General features: G+C 55.9%; 1 protein-coding gene across 2 annotated transcripts in view; it reads right to left on the bottom strand.

The window, feature by feature from the left end:
* The window catches only part of UPF1 (UPF1 RNA helicase and ATPase), a 37,046-nt gene that overhangs the window by 9,857 nt on the left and 14,286 nt on the right, over window positions 1–12,903 (bottom strand). The window contains exons 2-15 of one of the 2 annotated variants that reach the window (XM_032267843.1): window positions 12,465–12,604; window positions 11,049–11,138; window positions 8,649–8,816; window positions 8,040–8,220; window positions 6,637–6,798; window positions 5,660–5,777; window positions 5,414–5,512; window positions 4,156–4,264; window positions 3,820–3,979; window positions 3,616–3,734; window positions 2,842–3,006; window positions 2,631–2,745; window positions 1,919–2,062; window positions 1,394–1,607 (exon numbers count right to left, since the gene is read on the bottom strand). In XM_032267843.1, coding sequence (XP_032123734.1) covers window positions 1,394–1,607; window positions 1,919–2,062; window positions 2,631–2,745; window positions 2,842–3,006; window positions 3,616–3,734; window positions 3,820–3,979; window positions 4,156–4,264; window positions 5,414–5,512; window positions 5,660–5,777; window positions 6,637–6,798; window positions 8,040–8,220; window positions 8,649–8,816; window positions 11,049–11,138; window positions 12,465–12,604 — 1,984 coding nt within the window. The remainder of the gene's footprint in view (window positions 1–1,393; window positions 1,608–1,918; window positions 2,063–2,630; window positions 2,746–2,841; window positions 3,007–3,615; window positions 3,735–3,819; window positions 3,980–4,155; window positions 4,265–5,413; window positions 5,513–5,659; window positions 5,778–6,636; window positions 6,799–8,039; window positions 8,221–8,648; window positions 8,817–11,048; window positions 11,139–12,464; window positions 12,605–12,903) is intronic. The other variant, XM_032267844.1, reaches the window with a different exon arrangement.

The raw sequence follows: 12,903 nt of genomic DNA on the forward strand, positions 1-12,903 counted from the left end.
CGAGGTGCTGTGTTGGCAGCTCTCAGGACCCCTTTAAACTCCTAAAAGTCGGGAGTCCAAGTAGCTTCAGTTCATGTGGATTACTATATTCACCAAACTTAGAAATTTAAAAAATGTATTAATTCAAAAGTAACCCATTACACGTTAGTTATTTCTCTAAAAATAAGCTAAGTGAGAAGAGTGGCCCTATCTCCTGTTTTGTGAGTCTCCTTACTATCTGACTGAATGGGAGACAGCTGGGCCTGGTGTCAGCCTCTGCTCAGTCCACCCTCCTGGGCTCCACAGAAGCGGTGGGGAAGCCAGGCCGCATGGATGCCTGTCGCTGGGAAAGGGAGGTGGGTTTGTTTCTACAGCCTTTCTGCAGGGCCAGGAGTCTCCAGTCCTGAGGCCATGCCAAGCTGCGCAGAGGTGGGTTTCCACAGGCCTGTGACAACCCTTTGCCACTACAACCCCATGTCACTTTGTGACACTCTGCATTGGTCATTCAGGAAGGATCTCCTACCAAGTCAAGCAGATCTTCCAAAGGCTGAGCCATTTCACGGGCAACAGTGGAAATGTTCCATCTCTCACCCCACAGACCTCACCAGAAAAGTTTCCAGATATTGGGAAGACAGCAAGCTCATGGCAGGCGACGTTAAGTTTTCCAAACTTCTGGTTTTCACTTGAATTTTACTTCTGGTAACAGACGCCGCTTGTTCTCCATGAAGCGACAGGCTTGCTCATTTTTGGAAAAAAGGTCTGCCCACACCTCGGGGTGAATATCCAGGGTGTCCCCATAAGCCCTTCCTTCAAGCGCCTCACACACCCAAAGGTGTCACGGGAACTTCTATCTGGTCACAGTAAAACACTCGAGGCTTAGTAAGACTCATGTTCACTTCCTCATCGGGGATTTCTCCCTGTGATCCCAGCACAGTCCGGCTGCAGAAGCACCATTAGGTCACCAGCAGCACGAGTGTCAGCAAGGGAAAAAGGGCACATGAGGCCTCTGTGTTATTCAGGGAAGCCGGATGTGGTCTTGCGGACCCCAGAGGCCCAGGCCTTGAGAACCGCTGCTCTTCACAAAGCACTGAACACAAGGCACATGTAAGGCCGGCGCTCAGCTCCCACAACGCCTGTCCTTGCAGCTGTGCATGCCACCACGTGGGGCTTGGGTGAATTCTGAGGCAATGACTGAGTTTTAATTTAAGGACACGGGTTGTTCCCCACATGCCCCAGAGACACCACTTGGGTCAAGACCATACCACCAAGACCTCGGGGCACAAAGTGCTCTGAACGCAAGCAGTCACTGTGTGAAGCCACTCGGGAAACTCATGAGCCAGTGTCTTCTCCCCGGCCACATTCCCTCAGTGCCACTTCTCTGCAGAAGCCCCTGTCCCGGGCAGAGCCCTGTTACCTGCAGTGACACCGTTCTGGAGGGAGCCCTCGTAGAATATGTTGGACGGGAAGGCGCTGAGTGCAGGGTGCATCCGGTACTGGACCTGCAGGCGGATGGGCCGGATGCCCAACACCACGAGGCGCTCGAAAAGTGACTGTGACAGCCCAGCCTTGGCCGCCTTCTTGCACATCACCACCGGGCCCAGCTGGCAGTGGTCACCCACGAGGATCAGCTGCAGGGAGAGGGGCCCCCACAAGTCGAGAAGTTCAGGTGCGAACTGGCCTCAACACGAGCTAGCAAGGAAGCAGGGACCCCAGGGTACACAGGGCACCACCTGGCCACAGGGGCTGGAAGACTGCTCACCACACATGCTGGATGTGCAGCTGGCAGAGCCACCCTCTCTATAAACCCCTCAGGGGGCCCCTGAGTGTGTGCGCACCCTGCTGGGCATCCCAAGTCAACAGAGGGTGTTTTTAAAAGACAAAACACCAAGAATGGCACACACTAGTTTTCCCACAGGTGAGGGAAGGGGAGACAGCCCACCTGCTTGGCCCCGAGGACCACAGGAACCATGCACTCTGGCTCGGTGGCCTGGGTGCTTTCGTCGATTAAAATGGAGCGGAACTGCATCTTGGCCAACCTCGGGTCACCAGCGCCCACACATGTGCAGCAGATGACATCTGCGTTCTGGGGAAGGATGTGGAGGCATCAGGGCACCTGCCCTGTGAATGTCACCAGACCCCGGAGGGCAGGCGGTACAGGACGCAGAGGCTCTCCTGTTCCTCACCCTCTCTGACTATGAAAACAAGCTGTCCCTCCCAGACAAGACACGCAGTCAAGGGTGTGGTGTCCACTGACTTTTAAGGTCCTTAAACGGCCATGTTTCACAGAAGGCAACCTCTCCACACCAAGGGCTTTGTGCCTCACAACAGCCTCCAAGGGGCAGTGCTGAGCTGCTGAAACCTGCACACAGGCTGATTCCAGTTTGGGCTGGTTGGTTATGAAAAAGCAGCAAAGAGCGTTCTAGATCCACTGCCGGGTCCCAGTGGAGCCTGGGACGAGAGACTCCCTAGAAGCCCGTGTTCCAGGCAGCAAGACGTCCCTAACTCTGCAAGTGAGCGCAGAGAAGGCAGGTAGAGAGCATTGAAGTTCTCCTCCAAAAGCAAAGCAACGACTCAAACAGGGGCTCCGGCCCAAACCAAAACCATCAGGCCACCGGCCCACAGGCCCTTTCGCGTGCGGGAGGGGCACTCACCATCAGCAGCTCTCTCTCTGCGGTGCGCTTCAGGGCCCGGTACCGCTTCTCGTCAGCGGATGACAGCTCCCCGGTCTCGTCTTTCAGCTGCTGCAGCTTCTGCAGCTCAGGCATGCTGGAAGCACACGTGGGTTAGCGGGATGCCTGCCCTCTGCACATGCCACCCGTGGCAGCTCAGGGACCAACTGGGAAGGATGGACTCGACACACACCTGTCCATGTTCCTGATCTGGTTGTGCAGGGCCAGGAAGGACACCGGGGAGTCGATGGCCTCACGGCTCTTGGCACAGAGGCGCACGACCTTCAGCCCCGTCTGGTGGATCTTCTCTGTCAGCTGGTCCACAGCAATGTTGCTGGGAGCACACACCAGCACCGGCCTGCAACACCATTCAGGAGGCTCAGTGCTTACTCAGAGAAAGCTTGGTGAATGTAACAACCCAAGACTCTGTTTTTTGAGACAGGTATTGCTTTGTTGCCCAGGCTCAAGTGCAGTGGCATGATCTCAGCTCATGGCAGCCTCAACATCCTGGGCTCAAGCAACCCTCCCGCCTCAGCCTCCCAAGTAGCTGGGACTACAGGTGCACGCCACTACCCCCCAGCTATTTTCTGCATTTTTTTTTGTAGAGATGAGGTCTCCCCCTGTTCAGGCTGGCCTTAAACTCCTGTCATTTTTAACAGGCAGTAACGATGCTGAAGGGGCCCCACACGCCACAAGCAATGCCAAGGCTGGAACTCACCCTCCCGCCGCCCTGTGAGGCGCCTTCACGGTTCTGAGACAATCACACAGAACTCACGCTGCAGCAGCCACCCCCAAGGCTGGAGCTGACACGACTATGTCACATGGAAAGCAGGAGGCACCACAGCGACACTGCCCGCCACGTGCTCTCCCAAGTGTGACAGAGCCCAAGGCTCCCGGCAGCAGGCCTTCTATCCAGCCACCCAAAAGCCCTCCCAGGTCTCGCCCGCAGGGGTCGTGCCAGTCCTACCCGTTGCCTTGCCGGGCCAGGTGGTAGACGATGGTGGCTGACGTCACTGTCTTCCCCGTGCCTGGCGGGCCCTGGATCAGGCTCAGCGGTCTCTGCAGCACAGTCTTCACGGCATAAACCTTCAATACAAGCGGCCGTTAGGGGCAGCCACTGCCTGTGTCCCAGCTCGTGGGCGAGGCCCCGCGCGCTGAGGACGGCGCGCACCTGGGAGTGGTTGAGGTCAGGGAGGCCCTGCGCCGTGAAGCGCTTGGGCAGCTGGCACTTGATGATCACATCTTCCACCTCGTGGCCCAGCAGCTTGTGGTAGATGTAGCCGGACACCGAGGTCTCGTCCACAGCAAACGTTTTCAACGCACTCTGCATCCTGTGACGAGGGTGTGGGGTCGGGGACATGCACAGACAGCCGTGGCCGCCTCAACAGCATGCAGAGCTCACAGAGCTGGGTAGGTGGGGAGCCCCAGTCCACAGTGCTGGGGAGGCTCATAAAGATGCCACAAGTGGTAACCAGGGAAGAGGGGGCAATGGTAGGAGGTGACGTACCTGTCAAAGGAGGTCGACTTCCACACAAAATCCACCTGGAAATTGTGAGTCACCTCCACAGGTGCACCCACGCTGCTCCGCAGCTCAATGGCGATCTCATCGCCATAATCTGTGTGCTGAGTTAAGTCTGCATCCTTGTCAAAAGCCAGGCTGACCTTTCCGGGTCACCCTCGGTACACCACTCTTTAAATGATGTTTTTAAAATATAGTTACTTAAGACACCGCTGCTGTACGACAAACGCTAAAAACATGCAGCCAACACCGGACCAGAGACCAGAGGGACAGTGTCCATGAAGAGACTCTACCTCATCGTGAGCTGGTGTCCCACCCCCAGCCTGCCCGGAGTTCCTCCTTGCCACCCCCAGCCCCTCATCTGGGCCCTTCTCAGAGACCCAGAGGGCAGCAGCGAGGCCAGCAGCGCTCACCAGCAGGGAACAGCCACATCCTGGGCCCCGGGACCCCAATGGGGGCTCCTGCACACGTGGCCAGCATGAGCTCTGGGAGCCCAGCTTCAAACACAGCAGCTCTTCTCACAGCTCCCCATAAACAGCGCCCACGCCAGTACAGCCAAGCACAGGGCTCCACATACATAAGCAACCTGCCCTCCAGGAGGCTGCGGCCCTCAGGCAATAGTCTTCCCTTGACCACAAGCCCCAAAATCAGTCTCACATGTTCAGGATGAGCTTGTCAGATACAGAGTGGGTGTCAGAGATGGCTTTCCTGACCCCCACCAAGGCCACCACTGGATGGTCAGGAACCAGCAGCATCGCCCAGTCACCAAGAGGCGGCCTGAGTCAGACCCGCAATGTCTTCTCCCAGGACCCCTCCCCGCCCGGGCCTCTGACTGCACCTGTGCCTTACAGCTGCCCCACTCTGGCTGGCAGTCTGGGTCACCGTGAGGTCACCGCACATCCCACACATGGCCTGAGAGCAAGTGTGCGTTCAAAGGGTCTGCATGTGACCCGTGGCTTCTGGAACCTCCGTGTGTATTGTCAGCGTCCAGGTAAGGCGATCCTGCAGCCACATTAACCTGCAGAGTCAGTCCAGGGACGCTCCACACAAGCGGCATCACCAACATCACCATCTGGGCAGAGCGGAGGCACCACACAGCCACCTGTCCCCAAAGGTGAAGGCCCTGCGGTTTTCCTAAGAGCAGTGGAGGGCGGTGCCAATCAGCATCCACCACGAAGCATGAGATGCTGGCCGCCCCCACTTTCCTTTCCCACTGGCCAGCCGCACCCCTCCACGTGAAGGATACTATCAGGGACCTTGATGACGTGGCCGATCCCTTTCCACAGGGGCGCGAGGTCCCCTTTGTACCGCAGGCATATCTCATCCCCCTGCATGAGCCGCATGTCTTGCGGTGAAAAGTGAGAGAGGTGGCCATTTTAACTCGGGGCGTGGCTTCCACCAGGAAGAGTTCAAATTAAGGGGCACTTTACAAGGGTGGAACTAGGAATTTTATGCTACTTATGGTCACAAATATTTTAAAACTTAAAATCACCTCTTAACCAAATTATGACTAAATCCTCATTACCAGAGTCAGTCTTGGGCAAAGTGAAGTAGGCGATTCTCTTCTTGTTAAGGCCCAGGTCCCACCTGACCGTGATGTTATCTTGAGTCTGAGCACATGAAAAACAAGAGCCCCGGTTAGCCTCCAGCACAGGCCGGGGCCTGGACTCCACATGCCCGAGGCCCCATGAGGTAAGGCCCTACAGTAAGCCTTTGCCATGACAGCAGGCGCCATGAGTGGCACCCGACAGCCCCAAATACCACCAAGGACACATCTGAAAGAGAAGTCATTAGGAGTCCCTGGAACACACACAGGCCGATCCTGTCTGGAGGCTTCATCGCACACCAGGGAACTCCATGGCCAGGGAGCAGCTGCTGTGGGAGGGAGAGTTGGGGAGCAAGAGAGGAGGGGAGGGAGAGAAAGGAGAGGAGAGGGAGAAAGAGGAGGGTAGGAAGAGAGAGGAGGGGAGGGAGAAAGAGGAGGGGTGGGAGAGAGATAGAGGAGGGAGGGAAGGAGAGAAGGGAGGGTAGGGAGGGAGATAGAGGAGGGGAGGGAAGGAGAGAAGGGAGGGTAGGGAGGGAGAGAGGGAAGGGACGGAGGGGAGGGAGAGGGGGAGAAGTAGAGGGGGAGAGAGAGGGAGGGAGGGAGGGAGGGGGAGAGGGAGACGGGGAGGTCGGCGCCGCAGGGCTCCCATTACTTAAATGCGGTCTTCACAGGGATCAGGCCCGAATCTAACTCTCGCAGCTGTGGGCAAAGCTGTGGACCTGACTGGGAAAGATGCTGGATTTAAATGGAAAACACCGAGGCTGATGTCAGTTCTGAGGGCTGGGCCCACATCACCGGCCACCCGGGCCTCACGGTTGCAGCCCACATCAGCTCCCACGGCCTGGAGACAAAAGCGCCCTCTGGAAGCCTGAGGAGAGACGCTGAGAGAGACAGCCCAGCGCAGGCCTTCCTGCACACATCACCTGGGACTCCTTCAGCTTCTTGTCATAATCGGCCTCCAGCTTGACCAGGGGCCCGAAGATGTTCTGGTACTGGTAGGCATCCTCATACCGCAGGAGGACATGCTGTGGCTCCTCGTCCACCCCCGGCTTCTCCAGGTCCTCCAGGGTGGCAGAAGGATTTTCCTACAAGACAAGAACACCAGTGCCACACTCGTCCCTGTGTTTCCCTACACGCAAATGAACGAGGGCAGAGGCACCACAGCACACACATCGCTTCTCAGAACCGGCCATGGTGGGTGGTGCACAGCCGCACCCCCAAGAACCCTGAGAACAGGAACTCCATGCCACATGGAGAGCTAGGTGCCGGCCTGGCCTGTACCTGGCCCCCAGCTGCTGCTCGTCACCCCAGCAGGGTTCCAGCACTTGGCTGACCTGCCTACAAAGCCCCAGGCACCAGCCTGACACACTGTCCACAGCAGAGGGCACCCTCAGAGCCAGCTGCTTCCACCAAGCACACCCGGCTTGTGAACAAGAGCACCTAACACTCCTTGCAGGCACCACAGAGACCACGGGTTTCTCTCGCTGTGCCCACAGCCCAGGGGGCCCATCTCCCACGTCTGCTAACCCTGAGCCAGACCAACACGGGCCCACAGCTCTACCCCTGAGGGACAGCTCCCTCAGTGAGCGCCACGCTGGTGGGGACAGAACAGTATCTGGGCTGTTCAGAAATAAACAGGAATCTTGAAATCATCTGGCAACCCGAAAATCCAAGTGGAAAGGTTCCCGGCTGAACAGTGCTCCAGTGCTCAAAAAATAATTCAGCTTGCACTTAAAATTCTGATGTGAGATTTCTGACTGAATGGAAGGCAAATGAAAACTTCTAGCCTAGTTATTAGAATTCACTTTATCACAAAATCCTCAAGAGCCAGAACCAGAAAAGGGCTTCCATGGGGAAAAGTGAGGGCTGTCGGCTGAGGGAGGACCAGGCGCCCACTAGTGACCCCGCACCCTTCCGTCTTCCCTCTGCTCAGCTGACTGTGCCAATCTCGGTCCCAACGTCTTTCCCCAGGACACTCTCGCAGCCCACCTGTCTATGCAGGTCCAGGCTCTGCTGGACAAGTCCACCCACAGCCAGTCCCGTCCTTCCCCTCCCACCACCACCCATCCTCACCCCCACAACACAAGAAAAATTCCAACAGCCAGAGCTTTCCTTTCCCAAGGCCAGGCTCTTCTCAGTCAGGTGAGGCTGCCTAGACGGCAGGTGACCAAGGCACCCTGACGACACTCCACACAGAGGTGGCAGAGGCCTGCCTGAGTTCCTTCTAGAGAAACTCCACGGTCTCACTAGGTTAGCCATCTCTGAAAACATCCCCCTCCCCGCAACCAGAAACTGCACTTGCGGGCAGCCTGCTGGGCAGCCTCACCTTCCAGAGCTCCTCCAGCTTGTTGATCTGCTGCGCCGTGATCTGGCGCGCCCGAAGCTGCTCCTGCTCGGAGGGGATCTTGACCAGCCAGGACAGGAAGCAGCGGTCCTGGATCAGTGGCTGCCACTGCGAGCTGTCCCAGTTGATGTCTTTGAGGCTGCTCTGGCTGGCACAGGGCTGCCTGCGGAGTGGAGAGCCGCCGTGAGGACCAGCTCCCCTCCCTAAAGCCCCAAACCAGGGAGGGGCCCCTCCCATGCCGACCTTTCACCCAAAGGGGCGTACCCTGAGTTTTATTATGTGATCACATTACTTTTAAACTGTCAGTAATAAATCCCATCTCCCCGTGCACTTGAGCTCTGAACTCTTACAACTCAGAACAGACTTTGTTTTTACAGAATTGTTGTAATGATTTAGCCAGAATGCCCCAAATGAGTTAGACGGCATTGCCGACTCCCTAACAATCCTCAGCCCCTAAACGCTCTTATGCCTCACCCCTCAGCAAAAACCATCTCTGGAGCACAATTCCCTGGAGTCAGAGCCACAGTAAAGCTTGTGAGGAGACGGCTGGAGCTTAAAGGTCACGCCGGGGGCCAACTGGGGACCGCTCACCTGCACAGCAGCACCACCACTGAGTCAGCTTTGGCTGGGATGAAGCCGAGGAGGAAGACGTTGCGACAGCCGCAGTTGTAGCACTCCAGGACTGTCTCCCCAAGGGGCCCGTCCTTGTGCAGGGTCACTTCTTTGCATTTTGCCCTCACAAGGTGATTTACAATGTGGCTGAAACCAGGAAATGATAAATGATTAACACCCAAAGTTTGGCTTTTCACCACTTCCAATTTTCGGGCCCCTGTGAAAAGTTCCGGTACCATTCACGGTCCATTAGCAGAGACGGTCACACCTCATCCATATGGCATCCCTGGGGACCAGCCCTCCTCCAAACTAGCTCCCCACCGAGCACAAAAATCAATCAATCCCAACTTGAACCACTTTTAAGGGAAACTTCCTTAACACGGTTCACATAGTTCTGCCTTTTTTAAAGATCCTGCTTTCTTACACCCAACTTATCAGGCCTCATTTAACCCATTACTGTGCCGGGACTGCTGTGGGGCCAGACATTTCCCACAAGGCCCCGGCCGGCCCCCTTCTCTCCAAGGTCACCTCCCTGCCATCTTTAGTGGCTTCTTCTGAAGTCACTCCTCAGAGGCTCTGTGCCCACCTCCAGGAGCAACAGTCCCTCCTGATTTGCTGCAGGCCGGGAAACCCGAGAGCAGTAAGAGGGCTGAGCAGAGGTGGGGCTGCTGCGCAGAAGCCCAGGGCCACGGTGGAAGCCCTGGCTGTCTCAACTCCCTGCTGTGACGTGGCCAGGACACTGCTCGCCTAAACCACGATCCAGGCTGAACCCTGCCCTGTGCCAAGCCAGCCGCTCTCGGGCACCCATCTGCCGTTTCGAACAAGGGTGTGCGGCCACTCTGCCTTCAGGCTATTCCAGCATCATCGGCAGCTCTGAACACACCTTCGGGGCCTCCCAGCCTTCATCACTGGTCCCTCTCTTCCCCCCAAAACCCTTCCTGTTAAAAGCTTCAGCTCAGCCAACCTTCTAACCCTTCTCCCTGCCACAAGGCCCAGGATTCTCACACCAGCCATGGCCGCTCTGGGCATCCCCAAAGCCCAACTCCTCTCTGGAGCCCCACCAGCCACGTGGGCAGGATCATCGGTCTCTATGTCTTCCCACGCATCCTCCCCTGTCGAAGCCAAGCTCCCGGAGGGCCGGCGGCTGCTTCCTCACCTTCCCCCGGGCCTCGCACAGAACGTGCACTGGTGCTTGGCTAGAGCCTCCTGTTTCTCAGAGGCCCTTTTGCTCACTTCCCCATTCTTGGCTGTGCTGACCGGAAGCTGGGGTTGCCAGCTAAGAGAAGTTTTATTTAGTTGCTTTTCCTACACAAGGGGAACTAAATGCAAACATAGCAACACTTAAAATTACCCAGAAGATTCTGAACATGGGACAAGAACGTCTGTAGAAGATTCCGAACGTGGGACAAGAATGTCTTTTGGTTATCCAGAAGACACTTTTAACATGGTTTTAAAACAGCAGCCCTTTTCTTACCTTGCTCATAGCACCACATTTCAAGTTCCTAACTCAGAGATGCCATGAGATCTGACCGCTCCATCTGTGAATCTGAGACTCACAGCTGCCAAAGGCACAGGAAGGGGCGGGTGTCTACACAAGAAAGCCTGGCTCTGGGGCTTTGGTCATTTTCTTTCACCAGAATGTGAACCTCAGAAAAAGCCCCCATTTCCCTGCTGGCACCTCGGAGCTCCGCCTCCCAGGCTCTGCTCTATCGTCTCCAGCAGTGAACTGAACTGTACATAGCAGCCTGGAGGAGAAGGGGAGCCGCTGGCAAGGGACCCACCAGGATGAGAGTCCCACCGGTCAGGCAAGACTATCAAACTCCCTCCTGGAATTCGGGCACCGGGAGAACACTGGTCGGGTCCCAAACATAGAACACGCGACCCAATCCAGCTGCAGCTGATCAACATCAAGAAGGCAAGCCCAGAGCCGATGGTCAAGTGAACTTGGTTGAAGCCAGTGATTCAGGATCTGGCCTGAATTAGCCTCCGGATGGCTCCGATGAGCTCAGGCCAGAGAGCCTGCTCAGGAACCGGCGCCCCTGGATGCCTGTTACCGCCTTGGGAACATCCTCCCGTTAATGAGACCAATGGGTGTGCCAAGAGCTCATCTTGCAGAATAATCGAAATAAAAACTGGAAACCAGAATTAAGCCAACCCTACTTGCATAATAAAAAGAGCCGCAGAGAATAAATCAAGGGTAAATACATTAAGGCATTCACACACCACCATCTGTTTTAAGTTAAACCAGTCACAGAGGAGGAAAAAAACCAGGTTTGTTAGCGTGATTTTACATTGCGCTTCGCTTCAACATTTCCATAATTTACACACAAGTCTGAACACGGCGCTGATTAAAGACACATGCATGGCTTGATTATCTACCTGCCAGAAGTATTTCCACGTCCGTTGCAGAACCACTTCTTGCTGGTATTACAGTAAACCACGCAGGCAGGATCGTGTATTCCACAGTAACTAAAAAATCAAAACAGCGACAGTTACAGCTGGAAGCTTGCTCTCTGGTTTTCATTTGGCAGGATATAAAATTCTTTGCTCTTACAACATTTTTAAGTTCTTCATCAAACACATACTCAACCCCAACCATCTCAGTAACCAAATCAAACCAGTTAAGCAGGGCTTCCCAAACCTGAGAATGCAGGGAAGGAGTTGGGTATGTGGCAGAAGCTCCAAGGGATGAGGAGCAAAGCCACCACCCGAAAGGGAGTCCTGCCGAAGGGAGGCCTTACTCCCCCAGGGGCATTCCAGTCCCGGCTCTTCGGCCTGAAATTCAGGAACCCAGACTCATCACACAGCGGTCACAGTGCGCTCCGGACGCCAGCAGAGGGCACTGCGCTCCCGGGGAGCTGGGCACAGACCCTGCAGTGGCAGCACTTTGAAGCTCCTGCCCCGAAGCCCATGCAAGCAGCCTCGGGAGAGCCCCATCCCATCCCTGGCTGTGGTTTTCTGAAAATCCACACACCAAACCCAAAATGCAAGCTCCCCGGAGCTGCACCAGAACTTACAGGCATCTCTGTGTGTTGAGAACATGACTGCATACATGAAAACATTTGCAAATTAGAACGAGTGAAGAGCTGAGATGAAGGAAAGAGTGCCTGCCCACCAGGTGGGGGGAGAGCACTCTCAGTCTCGGGGCGCTGAGCAGCACGCAGGGGAAGAGGCTGCAGGGAGGGCCCGAGGTGGGCGCCCACAGGGAGGAGAAGGTCCAGGCCCAAAGCTGCCCTGATCAAAACCTTCTCGCCTCTTCTAATCTACATTTTCTCACGTGTCACAAAAATACAGAAATAAGCCCCAAAAAGGGACAATCCTGCTAGAGATGAGAATTCTATATTTGTCAACATGCAGGTCTACCGTCCACAACCCATTCTCCAGGCATGGCCAAGGCACCGGGAGGCAGGGACACCACAGCATCCTGCGGCAACCACTGTGTAAGGGCATCTCAGCTGCTCCGCTCACCCTCTGACCCCAGAGGCTCACCCAAGGCTCTGACAAATTCTTTCTAGTGAGTGAGTGGCAGGTACCAGGCAATGCCCCCAGGGCCTGAGGAGGCCAAAGGAAGGAAAACTTTTCCCACCAGCTGGTGCATTCGGGGTGTGGAAGGTTGCTGAGCCCATCTGCTGACTGGTAACAGGCCTCAGCTGTGCACACTGTCTGAGCTACTTCCTTACTCCCGAGGACACACCACCCAGAGTCACAGCACAAGGGCGCCATCCTACACCTGGGAGACAAGTGTCCCAGGCCTGTGTCAGAGGCGCCCACCTGCCCAGCACATGCCTAGCTCACCTGCAGGCGTGTATGGGGAGGTCCTTTGTGTAATAGGTGTCTTCTTCATCTTCCTCGAAGTTCAACTCGGCCAACAACTGGCTGGTCTTGGCTACACTGTCGTCCACAGCCCCGTTCTGCAGGATGCCTTCGGGTCCAACCTGCAGCGGAACGCAGAATCACCCAAGTGAGGCTGCAGCTTCCAGGGCTCAGCATAGAAGGACTAACCTCAGTAACTCTGGTGTGATGCTTTGAGACAGTTTCCCTTGTTATGACTGGATTTCATTCTTCTCTAGCAAACCTACCTGGCCAAAAAAGAGCTACTGGTGGCCTCCGGCACTCCCGGCCCCTCCCCACTCCCACAGCCAGTCTAACTCTCGCCTAGCCACAGAGCCACATCCATGTCCACAACCAGGACACCTAGGAAGACGCTTCTTTTTTTTTTTTTTTTTTTTTTGAG

This window comes from Sapajus apella, unplaced genomic scaffold (assembly GCF_009761245.1).
Source record: "Sapajus apella isolate SASKATOON/1434 unplaced genomic scaffold, GSC_monkey_1.0 scaffold173, whole genome shotgun sequence".
Taxonomy (NCBI): Eukaryota; Metazoa; Chordata; class Mammalia; order Primates; family Cebidae; genus Sapajus; species Sapajus apella.